This window comes from Rhinoraja longicauda, chromosome 1 (assembly GCF_053455715.1).
Source record: "Rhinoraja longicauda isolate Sanriku21f chromosome 1, sRhiLon1.1, whole genome shotgun sequence".
In the NCBI taxonomy this organism is placed as follows: Eukaryota; Metazoa; Chordata; class Chondrichthyes; order Rajiformes; family Arhynchobatidae; genus Rhinoraja; species Rhinoraja longicauda.
Window position 1 is genome coordinate 26,965,547 of NC_135953.1, and position 14,565 is coordinate 26,980,111.

The 14,565-nt window shown below is 42.4% G+C and overlaps 1 protein-coding gene across 16 annotated transcripts in view; it reads right to left on the reverse strand.

The window, feature by feature from the left end:
* The window catches only part of tcf4 (transcription factor 4), a 544,855-nt gene that overhangs the window by 241,264 nt on the left and 289,026 nt on the right, over positions 1-14,565 (reverse strand). For all 16 annotated transcript variants that reach the window (XM_078422241.1, XM_078422913.1, XM_078422070.1 and 13 more), the window contains one exon: positions 10,639-10,677. In XM_078422241.1, coding sequence (XP_078278367.1) covers positions 10,639-10,677 — 39 coding nt within the window. The remainder of the gene's footprint in view (positions 1-10,638; positions 10,678-14,565) is intronic.

The window sequence follows — 14,565 nt, forward strand, 5'->3', positions numbered from 1 at the left end:
GAGAAGAAAATAAACACCGGGGAAATTTACAGTGTTACAGCACCAAAGTGGATAGCAAGAGACCATTCATTATAAATAAAGTTACATAAATTGTCATCAGTTTTCTGTGTGTTCTTAGCTGTTATTGTTGACTCGTCTGCTGGGAGCAGTGCTGGTTGCACAGTCTCACAGCAGCGGGAAGGAAGGACCTCCTATATCTCTCCTTCACGCACTTGGGGTGATGGAGTCAGTCACTGAAGGAGCTACTCAGTGCAGTGACAATGTCCTGCATGGGGTGGGAGTCGTTGTCCAGCAGCGATGTTAGTTTTGCCATCATCCTCCTCTCTCCCACCACCTGCACTGAGTCGAGGGGGCAACCCAAGACAGAGCTGACCTTCCTGACCAGCTTGTCGAATCTCTTCCCCTCTGCCGCTGAGATGCTGCTGCTCCAGCAGACCACTCCATAGAAGATGGCCGATGCAACCACCATGTTGTAGAAGATCCTTAGGAGTGCCCCCTGCACTCCAAGGGACCTGAGTCTCCTTAGCAGATAAAGTCTGCTCTGGCCCTTTCTGCATAGCGCATCGGTGTTTTCAGTCCAGTCCAGTTTATTGTTGAGGTAGACACCCAGGTACTTATAAGAATCCACCCTCTCGATGTCCATTCCCTGGATGTTCACCGGTGTCGGAAATCTACCACCATCTCCCTGGTTTTCCCCGCGTTGATCCGGAGGCAGTTCCGCTGGCACCAGTCCACAAACTCCTTGATCAGTTCTCTGTATGCCCTGTCCTCGTCGCCCGTGATGAGGCCGACGATGGCAGAGTCGTCAGAGAACTTCTGTAGATAGGAGTCTGCAGAGCTGTGCCTGATGTCCGCAGTCTACAGGGTGAACAAGAATGGAGCTAGCACTGTTCCCAGCGGAACCCCAGTGCTGCAGACCACCTTGTCTGAGACCAGGTCCTTTGTCCTCACATACTGTTAATGCTGAGAGCACAAATATGGCACTGGAACGGAAGCTTAGCTGGCCAAACTGTATTTGAGAATTCGGAGACGTTTAAGTGGAGATGTTTCAGTTGCACACTAGGTGCATTTCCAAGAGGGATAATGGTGAGGAACTTAAAGCGTGACTTTGCTGAATAAAAAGATAGACATGTGTAGGAAGGAACTGCAGATGCTGGTTTACACCGAAGATAGACACAAAATGCTGAAGTAACTCAGCGGGACAGGCAGCATCTCTGGAGAGAAAGAATGGGTAACGTTTGGGGTCGAGGCCCTTCTTCAGACTGAGAGTCAGGGGAGAGGGAGACACAGAGATATGGAAGGGTAAGGTGTGAAAACAAGAAGTCAAAGGGGATGCGGTTCAAGGAAAATGTAAGTTGATGTAGAAGGTAAAAGGGAGCAGAAGTTAAGAGAATTTGACAGGCGCCTTAATGCAAGTGAAAAGTAGGCTGATTTCCAAGCTCAGAGCGGAAGTGAAAAAGGAATTAAGGGAGGTAATGTGGAGAGTCTAAGAAACGACCAATAACAAACAGAGTCCAAAAGTGTTCCATAGGCTGTGAACAGGGAAGGATTTCTCAAGACAAATCAAGCTTTAGAGTGATAGAGTCATCCTGCATGGAAACAGACCCTTTAGCCCAATTTGCCCATACCGACCAAGACACGTCATTTATGTTGGTCCCGCCGGCCCACATTTAGCCCATATCTCTCTAAACCTTTCCTATCCATGTACCAAACATAATAACACGGTGGCGCAGAGGTAGAGTTGCTGCTTTACAGCGAATGCAGCGCCGGAGACTCAGGTTTGATCCTGACTACGGGCGCCGTCTGTACGGAGTTTGTACGTTCTCCCCGTGACCTGCGTGGGTTTTCTCCGAGGTCTTCGGTTTTCTCCCGCACTCCAAAGACGTACAGGTATGTAGGTTAATTGACTGGGTAAATGTAAAAATTGTCCCTAGTGGGTGTAGGATAGTGTTAATGTGCGGTGGGCCGAAGGGCCTGTTTCCTGCGCTGTATATATAAATCTAAAAAAAAACAGTTTTATGATGAGGTAACAAGAGTTGGCTGATGAGGAAGATGTATTTGAATTGGCATGTATGGACTTCTAAAGGTAATTTGATAAGATGCCACATAATAGTCTTGCCATCAAGATGAAAGACCATGGAATAAAAAGATAGACATGTGTAGGTAGGAACTGCGGTTGCTGTTTACACCAAAGATAGACACAAAATGCTGGAGTAACTCAGTGGGATAGACAGCATCTCACGACAGGAATGGGTGACATTTCAGGTCGAGACCCTTCATCAGACTGTGAGTCAGGGGAGAGGGAGTCACAGAGATAAGGAAGGGTAGGGTGTGAAAACAAAACATCAAAGGGGATGTGGTTCAATGTAAATGTAGAATAGATCATTCTTGGCTAGGTAAAAAGAAATGCAGCAGCATGGACAGAAAATTTACAATGTAATTTGATTTAGTGAGCAAGAGTGAAAGATTTGTTTTTTGCACAAGGGAATTGCACAACAGGGCTCTTGTGGCATTCCCACTGCTTTTCTATATATATATATTTTGAATTTGGGCGTACAGAGTACAATTTCCAAATCTGCAGATGATAGGGAAATTGGAGGTGTAATAAGGTGCAAGAGGATAGTTAAAAATTTCAAAAAGATACAGAACGCTGAATTGCTGGTGTAAGAAATGTAATGTTGAAAATATAACATTTTACATTCTGAGAAGTGGCAATATAAACTGGAAGACTGAAAACTGGAAAACTGGAAGACTGAGAAGTGACAATATAAACTGGAAAATATGGACTTATAATTTACTGAGTTCTTACAGTTACAAGTGATTTCAAGATTGCCAACTATCCATGTAAAATGATCTATAAGTGGCATTATAAAATACAAAAATAAATCAAATAAAGGAATGAAAAAGGGCGAAGTGCTGGAAAAACAGCGGATCAAGCAGCATCTCTGGAGAACATGAAGAGTTGATATTTCTGAGCGGGACCTTTCATAAGGTCATAAGTGGCAGGAGTAGAATTAGGCCATTGGGCCCATCAAGTCTACTCCACCATTCAATCATGGCTAATCTGTATCTCCCCCCAACCCCATTCTTCTGCCTTCTCCCCATAACCTCTGACACCTGCACTAATCAAGAATCATTCTATATCTGCCTTCATCCGACCCTTTCTTCTTTCTTCTTTCATCTTCTCCAAAAATGACAATTTCCCCACATTTCTTCTCATGCATGTAATGACTAATTTGTGGTTGGTTGAAAATGCACTGAAGCCTAAGTACTGCGCACAAAAAAGGTGCTCACAATAATTACAAATGGATTAGTGTTTGCTTTTCCCTCTTTTGACATTCGTCACCATTTCCTATTTGCTTCTCTCAAAAATAGCCGCAGGATCCCCAGCAGATGCAGACAAAGGATACATGCCTAAATAATTGAGTAAAGTTTATAAACTTGATCATACAAGATATGAAGAAAGAACTTTAAGTTGCAATGACTTCCCCTTTTATAATAAATAATGTTATTTCATCAAACAGAAGCAAGTATTTCACTGCTGCACAACTTTACTTCATCCGAGCTACACCGCAGTATTTAAAGGAGCACAGCCTGATGTAATGAAAGCAAGTACATATATTACCACGGTAGTTTTATACACACTTTAATCATTGATTAAACAATTGAAACTGCCATGATCTAGTAGACGAGTTCAAGGTTATCAAGATGACAACTCACAATAATGAAAAGAGAACAAAACAAATGGTACACTTTCAAAGTCCAGGAAAAGACGAATGGCTCAATTAATCAATGTACTGGTTTGCAATTGTAATCTGTTCGTTTTCAAAAAAAGTGTTTCCTTCTCTCTCTTAAAACCACTGACCTTTGCTGTGTCAATCCACAGGTGCCAGCAGCCTTCCATTACTTCAGTCAGGGAAGCAACCTGCAGATCAGTCTAGTCAATGGGAGATAATGAAGCTATCGAACTGATATTGGCATGAAATCCAGGGTGAAAAATGAGAAAAAGGATGCATCTCAGTTGATTATTTCAGCTGCCGCCTTGAGCCAATTGCAACATTCCACTACTGCTCAGTGTAAGATCAATAAACTCACTCCGATTAATAGGAATCTCAGAGATTTCCTGTTCTGCACAGATCATATTCACACTGAGCAGCATACCAACTCATTGACCATCAGATTAACAATATTTTCACTAGCTAGTCATAGAGACTTGTAGCGTGGAAACGGGCCCTTCACCCCGACTTGCCCACACTGGCCAATATGACCCATCTACACTTGTCACACCTGCCTGCGTTTGGGCCAATATCCCTCTAAACCTGTCCCATGCAATGACCAGTCTAAATGTTCCTTAAATGGTGCGATAGTACATGCCTCAACTTCTTCTTCCAGCAGCTCGTTCCATACACCCACCATCTTTGTGTGAAAAAGTTACAATAGACAATAGACAATAGGCGCAGGAGTAGGCCATTCGGCCCATCGAGCCAGCACCACCATTCACCATGATCATGGCTGATCATCCACAATCAGTACCCCGTTCCTGCCTTCTCCCCATATCCCTTGACTCCGCTATCTTTAAGAGCTCTATCTAGCTCTCTCTTGAAAGCATCCAGAGAATTGGCCTCCACTGCCGTCTGAGGCAGAGAATTCCACAGCTTCACAACTCTGAGTGAAAAAGGTTTTCCTCATCTCCGTTCTAAATGGCCTACCCCTTATTCGTAAACTGTGGCCCCTGGTTCGGGACTCCCCCAACATCGGGAACATATTTCCTGCTTCTAGCGTGTCCAATCCCTTAATAATCCTAGATGTTTCAATAAGATCCCCTCTCATCCTTCTAAATTCCAGAGTATACAAGCCCAGTTGCTCCAGTCTTTCAATGTACGACAGTCCCGCCATTCCGGGAATTAACCTCGTGAACCTCGCTGCACTCCTTCAATAGCAAGAACTGCACACAATACTCCAGGTGTGGTCTCCTACACACAACTCCTCTTGTTATAAAGGCCAACATTCCATTGTCTTTCTTCACTGCCTGCTGTACCTGCATGCTTCCTATCAGTGACTGATGAACTAGGACAACCAGATCTCGTTGTACTTCCCCTTTTCCTAACTTGACACCATTCAGATAATAATCTGCCTTCCTGTTCTTACCACCAAAGTGGATAACCTCACATTTATCCACATTAAGCTGCATCTGCCATGCATCTGCCCACTCACACAACCAGTCACCCTGAAACCTCATTACCCCTCGGGTTTATATTAAATCTTTCCTCCCTCACCTTAAACCTATGTCCTCTGGTTCTTGATTCCTCTACTCTGGGCAAGAGACTCTGCATCTACCTGATCTATTCCTCTCATGATTTTGAGATCACCTCTCTTTCTCCTGCGCTCCAAGGAATAGAGTCCTAACCCACTCAACCTCTCTCTATAGCTCAAGCTCTCGCATCCTGACAACATCCTCGTATTATTCTACTGCAACATGGCCTCCCAACTTCTATACTCAATGCTATGACTAATGAAGGCCAATGTGCCAAAAGCCTTAGAGACCACCCTTTCTACCTCGGATGCCACTTTCAATAAACTATGTACCTGCACTCCTCGATCCCTCTGGTCTACAATACTCCCCAGAGCCCTACTGTTCACTGAGTACGATCTGTAAAAACTGTAAATCTGCCATCTACAATGGCATTTTTGCCAGGTTCCTCACAATGGCATTTTTGAAGCTGTCAAGTCATGGCCACTACAATACACAGGGTTTGGAGATGATATTATTACAAAGATGGAGCATTACCATATACCCTTTGTTTTATTGATAATGGCATGGATGCTTTGATATTGATCAAGCAGAGAATCACAGAATGAACAGTGGGCAAGATGTCCAGCTGCATTTTGTTAAAGGGCATCTGTTCAATGCATCTATATTTTTTTTAAATGTGCTTTGTTTTGTTTGGTTTACTATTGTCCCATGTACCAAGGCAGAGTGAAACACTTTTTTGTGGTCCGGTCAGCGAAAAGACTATGTATGCATGATTACAATCAAGCCGTCCACAGTGTACAGAAACAGAATAAAGGGTATAATGTTTAGTAACAAGATAAAGTCCGATTAAAGATAGTTCGAAGGTTTCCAATGAGGAAGATGGGAGGGAGGTCAGGGCCACTCTCTAGTTGGTGAGAGGACAGTTCAACAATAACAGGAGCAGTGAGGAATAATGAAAGAATTTGGTCGTGGTACAAGAGAATTCAAATCAATCAGACTGATAAGGCTTGGATGATGTTGTTGTAAAGGTTGTGATAGATCGATCGTGCATACAATTTAGGGTGCTTGTTTTACAAGGGAAACCTGCATCTGACAGACTTGTTTTCTGTGTTCTGATAACATGAAGTGGCGAGTTACCTGATTGCGGTGACCAGGTCATTACTATCAGCTTGCAGTTGAGCAGAGGCAGGACAATTCTACAGAAACCCACATCTGATTAGAAAATGCCTTTTTGGCCCATGATATTTTGCGCCTCGTAAAGCTGCAGCAAGTAAGAATTTCATTGTTTCGTTGCTGGTACATAATTAAATCACACAAAATGGAGACTGCGATAATGTTAGCTGTCCACTGTTGTGCCAAATAAGGAATTATACCTGCCTCGGTTTGACTTTTCAAAATGCAACACCTTATACATATCTGTACAGGAAGGAACTGTCGATGCTGGTTTAAACCGAAGATAGACACAAAAAGCCGGAGTAACTCAGCGGGACAGGCAGTATCTCTGGAGAGAAGGAATGGATGACGTTTCGGGTGGGACCCTTCTTCAGATGGGTCTTCATCCATTCTTTCTCTCCAAGAGATGCTGCCTGTCCCGCTGAGTTACTCCAGCTTTTTGTGTCTATCTTCTCTTAACTGAAACGCTCCATCCCAGGCAATAACCCTGGTGAATCTCCTCTGCACCCATTCAAGCGAAAACACATCTTTCCTATGGTCTGATGACCAGAACTGCACACAATAATCCAGCTGTGACCTAGCTAACATTTTACAACGTTGGTCCAAGATCTGCCTACTCTAATTGCCTGTTTCCTATCGACTGAAGGCAAGCATCCTATCGGCCTTCTTTTCCAACCTATCTTCCAATGCTGCCTCCTTCAGGGATTTTTCAACTTGGACATCAAGGTTTCTTTGTTCCTTAATATTCCCTGGATTCCTACCTCTCTTAGTATATATTCTGTCCCTAAATTGCATTACTCTCCAGGAATCAGGATTATTCCATCTGCTCAAATTACCAGCTGATGAATATAATTCTGCAGATTAAAACAATGGTCCTCACTATCACCAATGTGGCTAATTTTCATGGCATCTTACTAATCATCCTGTCCTTAAATGATTTAATTCTGGAATTAAAGATATGCTGCAGAAATTGGCAGCTGGCAATCTGGAAAATACCGTTAATACATAAACTTCCAACATGCCTGAAGGGAAATGCATATGGATAAAGAGCAAACAAAATTCAATGCACAGGCCAAATTCACTCTGGTAAGAGGAATAAGGCTACTTATTTCTTCAAAAGTGACAATCTGAGCAGAAAAGAAAAAGCAAACAGATCTTATTTTCACAAGAAACACTGATATGCCATATATAATGCATTGTACTGGGATTCATTTCGAGGAAAATATAAAATCAGAGGGGTAATGTTAATATCTATCTTAATCTTTCGTTACATTACATGTGTGGCCGGATATGGTCAGCATGAAAGGAAAATGAAGCACTGATGAAAGTGGAGTGAAGGTTTATAAAGATGGGTGCAAAATTAAGAGTGTGCATCTTTCAAGAGAGAATGCAGGTCAGGACACTTTTCATTGAAGAAGCAAAGCAAAAAATTGATCCAAAAATTCCATGGGTGGCATTGGGAAACCAGGAGTAGAAGATTGTATGTGGAAACAGCATCACTCTACCATAGGGCCAAAGTGACCTGATCCTCCAATGCAAATTCCTGTAAAACGATTCTATTATTTTTGCTCCCTCTATTTTTGGTTTCACTTGTAATACTCAGACCATTACAGTAAAAAGAACTCAATCCATTCTCCCCCACCTATACCTAAGTACTCACACTTTAATCCAGCAGTCAAAGCTACGTTTTTATTGATATTTGCCAATTCTGCATTCATGTACATAGTTCTCTTCAATATAAGACTATTCAACTACAACAAGCATCAAGTCAGACCTCAGTTCTGTCCTCATGCAATAATTGTGTGTCAACTGTTTGAGGAAGTGGAACAGAAGCTTTCTCTTTAAATATGACATATTCAAGTAATGTCTCAAGGAGTTATTTTTTAAATCTAGTTTTCAGCTGGATCCATTTCAGCCAGAACCAGAGAGAGAGACTTTTCCAAGGCAACCGAGTCTTCTCAAAGCAAAATAAAGGCAAAACACATGTCTGCATCTTACAATGCTGACCTGCAGTTTCCTAAATGAGAAAATCCTCACCTCAGATAAACTGAAGCTCTGGCTTACTTCTCCTTGATTCCATGGAAAAAGAAACACACCACTGCATGCAGAGTAAATACAGAACTTCAGAAGCGGTGCAGTGAAAAAGATTTCAGAGGTGTTATTCATGCAATGTGAAAGTACATCTGTGGCACTTAGAAATTAATGCAAGATGTTCCACAACTTTAAAATGGGCATTTTAAAATGCCCATCCTGCTGATGAGCCCAGAGATGGATCCAGCTGAAAACGAGTTAAAAAAAAAACTCCTTGAGAAATTACTTTAACATGTCAAGGGCATTTTAAAATAATACAATGTACATTCAGACTACAAGCCGGCACAGTGGGCTAAGGGTGGCATAGTGTCGTAGCGGTGGAGCTGCTGCCCTACAGCATCAGTTAACCCGGGTTCGAACCTGACTACGGGTATTGTCTGTACAGAGTTTGTACGTTCTCCCTGTGACCGCGTGGGTTTTCTCCGGGTGCTGCAGTTTCCTCCCACACTCCAAAGACGTACAGGTTTGTAGGTTAATTGGCTTCAGTAAAATTGTAAATTGTCCCTAGTGAGCAAGATAGTGTTAGTGCACAGGGTAGTCACTGGTCGGCGTGGACTCGATATAACGAAGGGCCGGTTTCCACACTGTATCTCTAAAGTCTTAGTACAAATGACGGACATAGACTTTTGTTCTGTCAGCGTGCTTACTTATTTTACTTCGCAATAGATTGATAAAACACAAGAGAATCTCAGATACAATTCTTTGAAGGCAAATTAGTGCTCAATGCAGAGCGGCCACATGTAACTTTCAGATTATTTTTTTAAGCACTTCCACAATTTCCAACTCCACTGCAGACGTACCCCAGATACTCTACCACTATCTAGATGATTGCCATTTAAATCTGTAGTTGTCATTTAAACTAAACTAAACTAATTTGCCATCTAGTCCAGTTTAGTCAAGTCAAGTCAATTTTATTTGTATAGCACATTTAAAAACAACCCACGTTGACCAAAGTGCTGTACATCAGTTCAGGTACTAAGAAACAAACATACAATGGCACACAAACATAACAGCACATACATAAACAGTTCACAGCGCCCCCTCAGAGGGCCTCAAACTCTAGAGGCCATTTACTGTTTAGAGATACTGTTTAGAGATACAGTATGGAATGGAAACATGCTCTTTGGCCCACTGAGTCCACACTGACTATTGCATCACCTGGTCACACTAGTTCTATGTTATCCCACTTTCTCATCCACTCCCTACAAATTTGGGGCAATGCTCTTAACATGTAAACTCAACACAGACAGCGCCCGAGGTCTCTGGTGTCATGAGGCTGCAACCCTTGGTGCCATGAGGCTGCAACCCTTAGTGCCATGAGGCTGCAACCCTACAAGGTGTGCCACTGTACCAATCAACTCTGCTAATATACAGCTGTGTATAATACCATTAATCTTTTGGTATTATTCCAAGGCATAAGCTTGAGAAAATGATGAGTAGATTTCTTCGATCAATATCTTTAATGGCACCTAATAAACTATGACCTCATCCTGGAGACACAAAGTAACTGCAGACAGTGAAATCATTGAGCAAAACGCAAAGTGCAGGAGTAACTCAGCAGGTCCTACAGCACATGTGGAGGAAATGGATAGGCAATATTTTGGGTTGGGACCCTTCTTCAGAGTCTATAAAAGTTTCACAATCTGAAACAACACCTTTCTATTTATTCCACAGATGCCGACTGACCAGCTGAGCTACTCCCGTAGTCTGTGTTATTACCATATCCATAGCACATGAAAATGCAAGAGAGGAAATCAATGGTGACTTTCTCTTCTCTTGGTCCAGGTACAATTCTAATTGTTGCATTGCCCAGCTGAGGTCAACTATCTGGACATGGATTAGAGATCCCAGGACCTCCATGTGCATGACATAAAGCAGGCAATACTTTAAACACAAATACTCTGCACGGGAGGATACCAAAAAGCCTATCCCCGTCTTTTGCTGCAGCTCACTGAAGCAGCAGGCAGAATTGGGGTTTAAAGTACCTTCTGTTTGCAAAACTGCAGTCATTGTAAAGCAAGTTGGAACTTGAAAACAAACAAATACCTAGCTGCAGTCGACAACCAAATTGGGAAGCATTACTTACTAACTTCACTAGGAGCAACTTCAATTGGACCTACCTTTGATCGCATGCCTCTTCGCATTGCAGTAAAATGGAGCTGGAAATAAAATGGAAAGAAGAGTTTATTTTTTAATCGGCTGCATTTCATTTTCATGTGATGATCAGGGAATAAAGACAAAATGAAGTGACTGATGCTTTCACAAAGATATGAGATGAGCAGAAGGATGACCATGTATGACAAGACATTGTATCCGTCTGACTAGTATAAATATAAAGACATTAAATCCATCAATTTCTACTGAACTAAAGAGACAATGGTTAATGTCAAAATGGCACCAAACAATGAAATGCACAAAAAATGAAATAGTTAAGTTTAGTTTAAAGATACAGCATGGAAATGAGCCCTTCGGCCCATGGAGTCCACGCCAACCTTTGCTCACTCGCTCACATTTGTCCCATGTTATCCCACTGTCTACGCATTATGGGCAATTTTACAGAGGCCAACTAACCTACAAACCTGCACATGTTTGGGATGTGGGAAGAAACCCGAGAGGCCGGAGAAAACCCACCCGATACATGAGCAAACTCCACATAGAGAGCACCCGAGGTCAGGATCGAACCCGTGTCTCTGGGATTGTGCGGCAGCAGCTCTACCAGCCGCATTACTGTGCCGCCCTCAAGTGTCCAAATCTGATTTAAACAGAAACATTTGTAAATGTTCAGCAAGTCAGGCAGCATCTCTGCAGAAAGAAACAGAGTCAACGTTTCAGATTGGAGATCCTATGTCAGAAAACTCCGATGAAGGGTCACAGACCTGAAACATTAACGCTGTTTCTCTCTTCACATATTCTACCTGACCTACTGTGTGCTTCCATCATTTCCTGTAGCCAAAATAATTATTGTTGTTGTCTGTTTCTGGCTGTACGCCAAACCACTTTTAGTAGCACAACCTCCTTTTCTGCACCTGACTCAACAGAACATATTTCGCCTATTTTCATTATCAAGCACATGTGTATTATTCAATGTATTCAGATTTGTTAGTACAACATGGGTATAATAAGTGACTCAATCTATTGTTATGTTAATTCACGTAACTCGGATGAAATGGACGAGTTGGGCCAAAAGACTCGTCTCCATGCTATATTGCTCCGTGACTATATGACAATGCAAGATACACAAGGTTCAAAATAATTAATATGATAGTTAGGCAACAATCTTTCATTCAACATTGGTCCCATCCAATTGATGCTGCAAACACTTGTCATGCAACCCCAACCAAACAAGTCTTTAATATCGGATTGAGGCTCGAGGAAACTGGGAGAGAAGGTAGGATGATGGGGATGAAGAAGGAGGAGAGCAGGAACAGCTATTGGAAGAAGAGTTGATTAGCAAAGAAAGGAAGATCAGAAGTGGACAATCTAGAGCGAGGACACTGAATTAGAAACTTATTTTATGCCAGGCCTTAAATGTGATGAAGAAGATGGTCCCAATGTGCAGATGAGTTTTATCCACCACCCCCAATTAAGGCCTGGATAGAGCTCTTAAGGATAGCGGAGTGAGGGGGTATGGGGAGAAGGCAGGAACGGGGTACTGATTGAGAGTGATCAGCCATGATCGCATTGAATGGCGGTGCTGGCTCGAAGGGCTGAATGGCCTACTCCTGCACCTATTGTCTATTGTCTATAAGGCCAGGCAGTGACCGCACATGTTAATCAGAAATCAACTACAATCAGTAACCTGTGCCTGCCTTCTCCCCATATCCCGTGATTCCACCAGCCTCTAGAGCTCTATCTAACTCTCTTTTAAATTCATCCAGTGAATTTGCCTACACTGCCTTCTGTGGCAGAGAATTCCACAAATTCACAACTCTCTGGGTGAAAAAGTTTCTTCTCACCTCAGTTTTAAATGGCCTCTCCTTTATTCTTAGACTGTGTCCCCTGGTTCTGGACTCCCCCAACATTGGGAACATTTTTCCGGCATCGAGCTTGTGTAGTCCTTTTATGATTTTATACATCTCTATAAGATCTGCTCTCATCCTTCTAAACTCCAGTGAATACAAGCCCAGTCTTTCCAATCTTTCCTCATATGACAGTCCCTCCATCCCAGGGATTAACCTCGTGAACCTTTGCTGCACTGCCTCAATTGCAAGGACGTCCTTCCTCAAATTAAGAGACCCAAAACTGCACACAATACTCCAGATGTGGTCTCACCAGGACCCTATACAACTGCAGAAGGACTTATTTGCTCCTGAACTCAAATTCTCTCGTTATGAAGGCCAACATGCCATTAGCTTTCTTCACTGCCTGCTGTACCTGCACGCTTACTTTCAGTGACTGGTGTACAAGGACACCAAGGTCTCGTTGCACTTTCCCTTTACCTAATCTGACACCATTGAGATAATAATCTGCCTCCTTATTTTTGCCGCCAAAGTGGATAACCTCACATTTATCCACATTATACTGCATCTGCCATGCATCTGCCCACTCACTCAACCTGTCCAAGGCACCCTGCAACCTCCTAACATCCTCTTCGCAGTTCACACTGCCACCCAGCTTTATGTCATCCGCAAACTTGCTAGTGTTACTTCTAATTCCCTCTTCCAAATCATTAATATATATTGTAAATAGTTGTGGCCCTGGCACCGAGCCTTGCGGCACTCCACTCTCCACTGCCTGCCATTCTGAAAAGGACCCGTTTATTCCTACTCTTTGCTTCCTGTCTGCCAACCAATTCTCTATCCATGTCAATACCCTACCCCCAATACCATGTGCTCTAATTTTGCTCTCCAACCTCATGGTACCTTATCAAAGGCTTTCTGAAAGTCTAGATACACTACATCCACTGGCTCCCCTTCATCCATTTAACTTGTCACATCCTCAAAAAATTCGAGAAGGTAGTCAACCAATCCTTTTGCTGATCCAAAAGCACCGTTATTACCTCTTTAATAATTGACTCCAGCATCTTCCCCACCACCGATGTCAGGCTAACTGGTCTATAATTCCCCGTTTTCTCTCTCGCTCCTTTCTTGAAAAGTGGGATAACATTAGCTCCCCTCCAATTCACAGGAACTGATCTGGAATCTATTGAACATTGGAAAATGATCACCAATGCGTCCACGATTTTTTGAGCCATCTCCTTGAGTACCCTGGGATGCAGATCATCAGGCCCTGGGGATTTATCAGCCTTCAGTCCCATCAGTCTACCAATACTATTTCTCGCCTAATGGAAATTTATTTCAGTTCTTCTGTCTCCCCAGATACTCTGTGCTCTAGTACATCTGGGAGATTGCTTGTGTCTTCCTTAGTGAAGACAGATCCGAAGTACCTGTTCAACTCTGCCGCCATTTCCTTGTTATCCATAATAATTTCACCCATTTCTGCCTTCAAGGAACCCACATTTGTCTTTACTAATGTTTTTCTCTTAACATACCAAAAGAAGCTTCTACTGTCCTTCTTTATATTCTTGGCCAGCTTCGCTTCGTACCTCATTTTTTCAGCCCGTATTGCCCTTTTTGCTATCTTCTGTTGTTCTTTGAAAGTTGCCCACTCCTCTGGCTTCCCTCTACTCTTTGCTGTTTTATACATTTTAAAAAAAGTTTTATTCCATCTCTAACTTCCCTTGTCAGCCTTGCCTCTTACTCCCCTTAGAATCTTTCTTCCTCTTTGGATCAGCCATGATCACAATGAATAGCGGTGCTGGCTCGAAGGGCTAAATGCCCTCCTCCTGCACCTATTTTCTATGTTTCTATGTTTATTTTCTCTAGATCAGGACAAATCTTTTGTTCGTTTGTTTGTTTTTATGTCTTGTTTGCTTTGTAAAGCGTCTTTGAGTATCTTGAAAAGCGCTATATAAAATAAATGTATTATTATTATTATTATTATTATTAGATATTACAGGTAACATTTTTGTTAACAATTCAATTTTGAACCAAGAAAACTCAATTTCAAAAGTAAGCCAGCAAAATATGATGAGGATAAGCGAAACA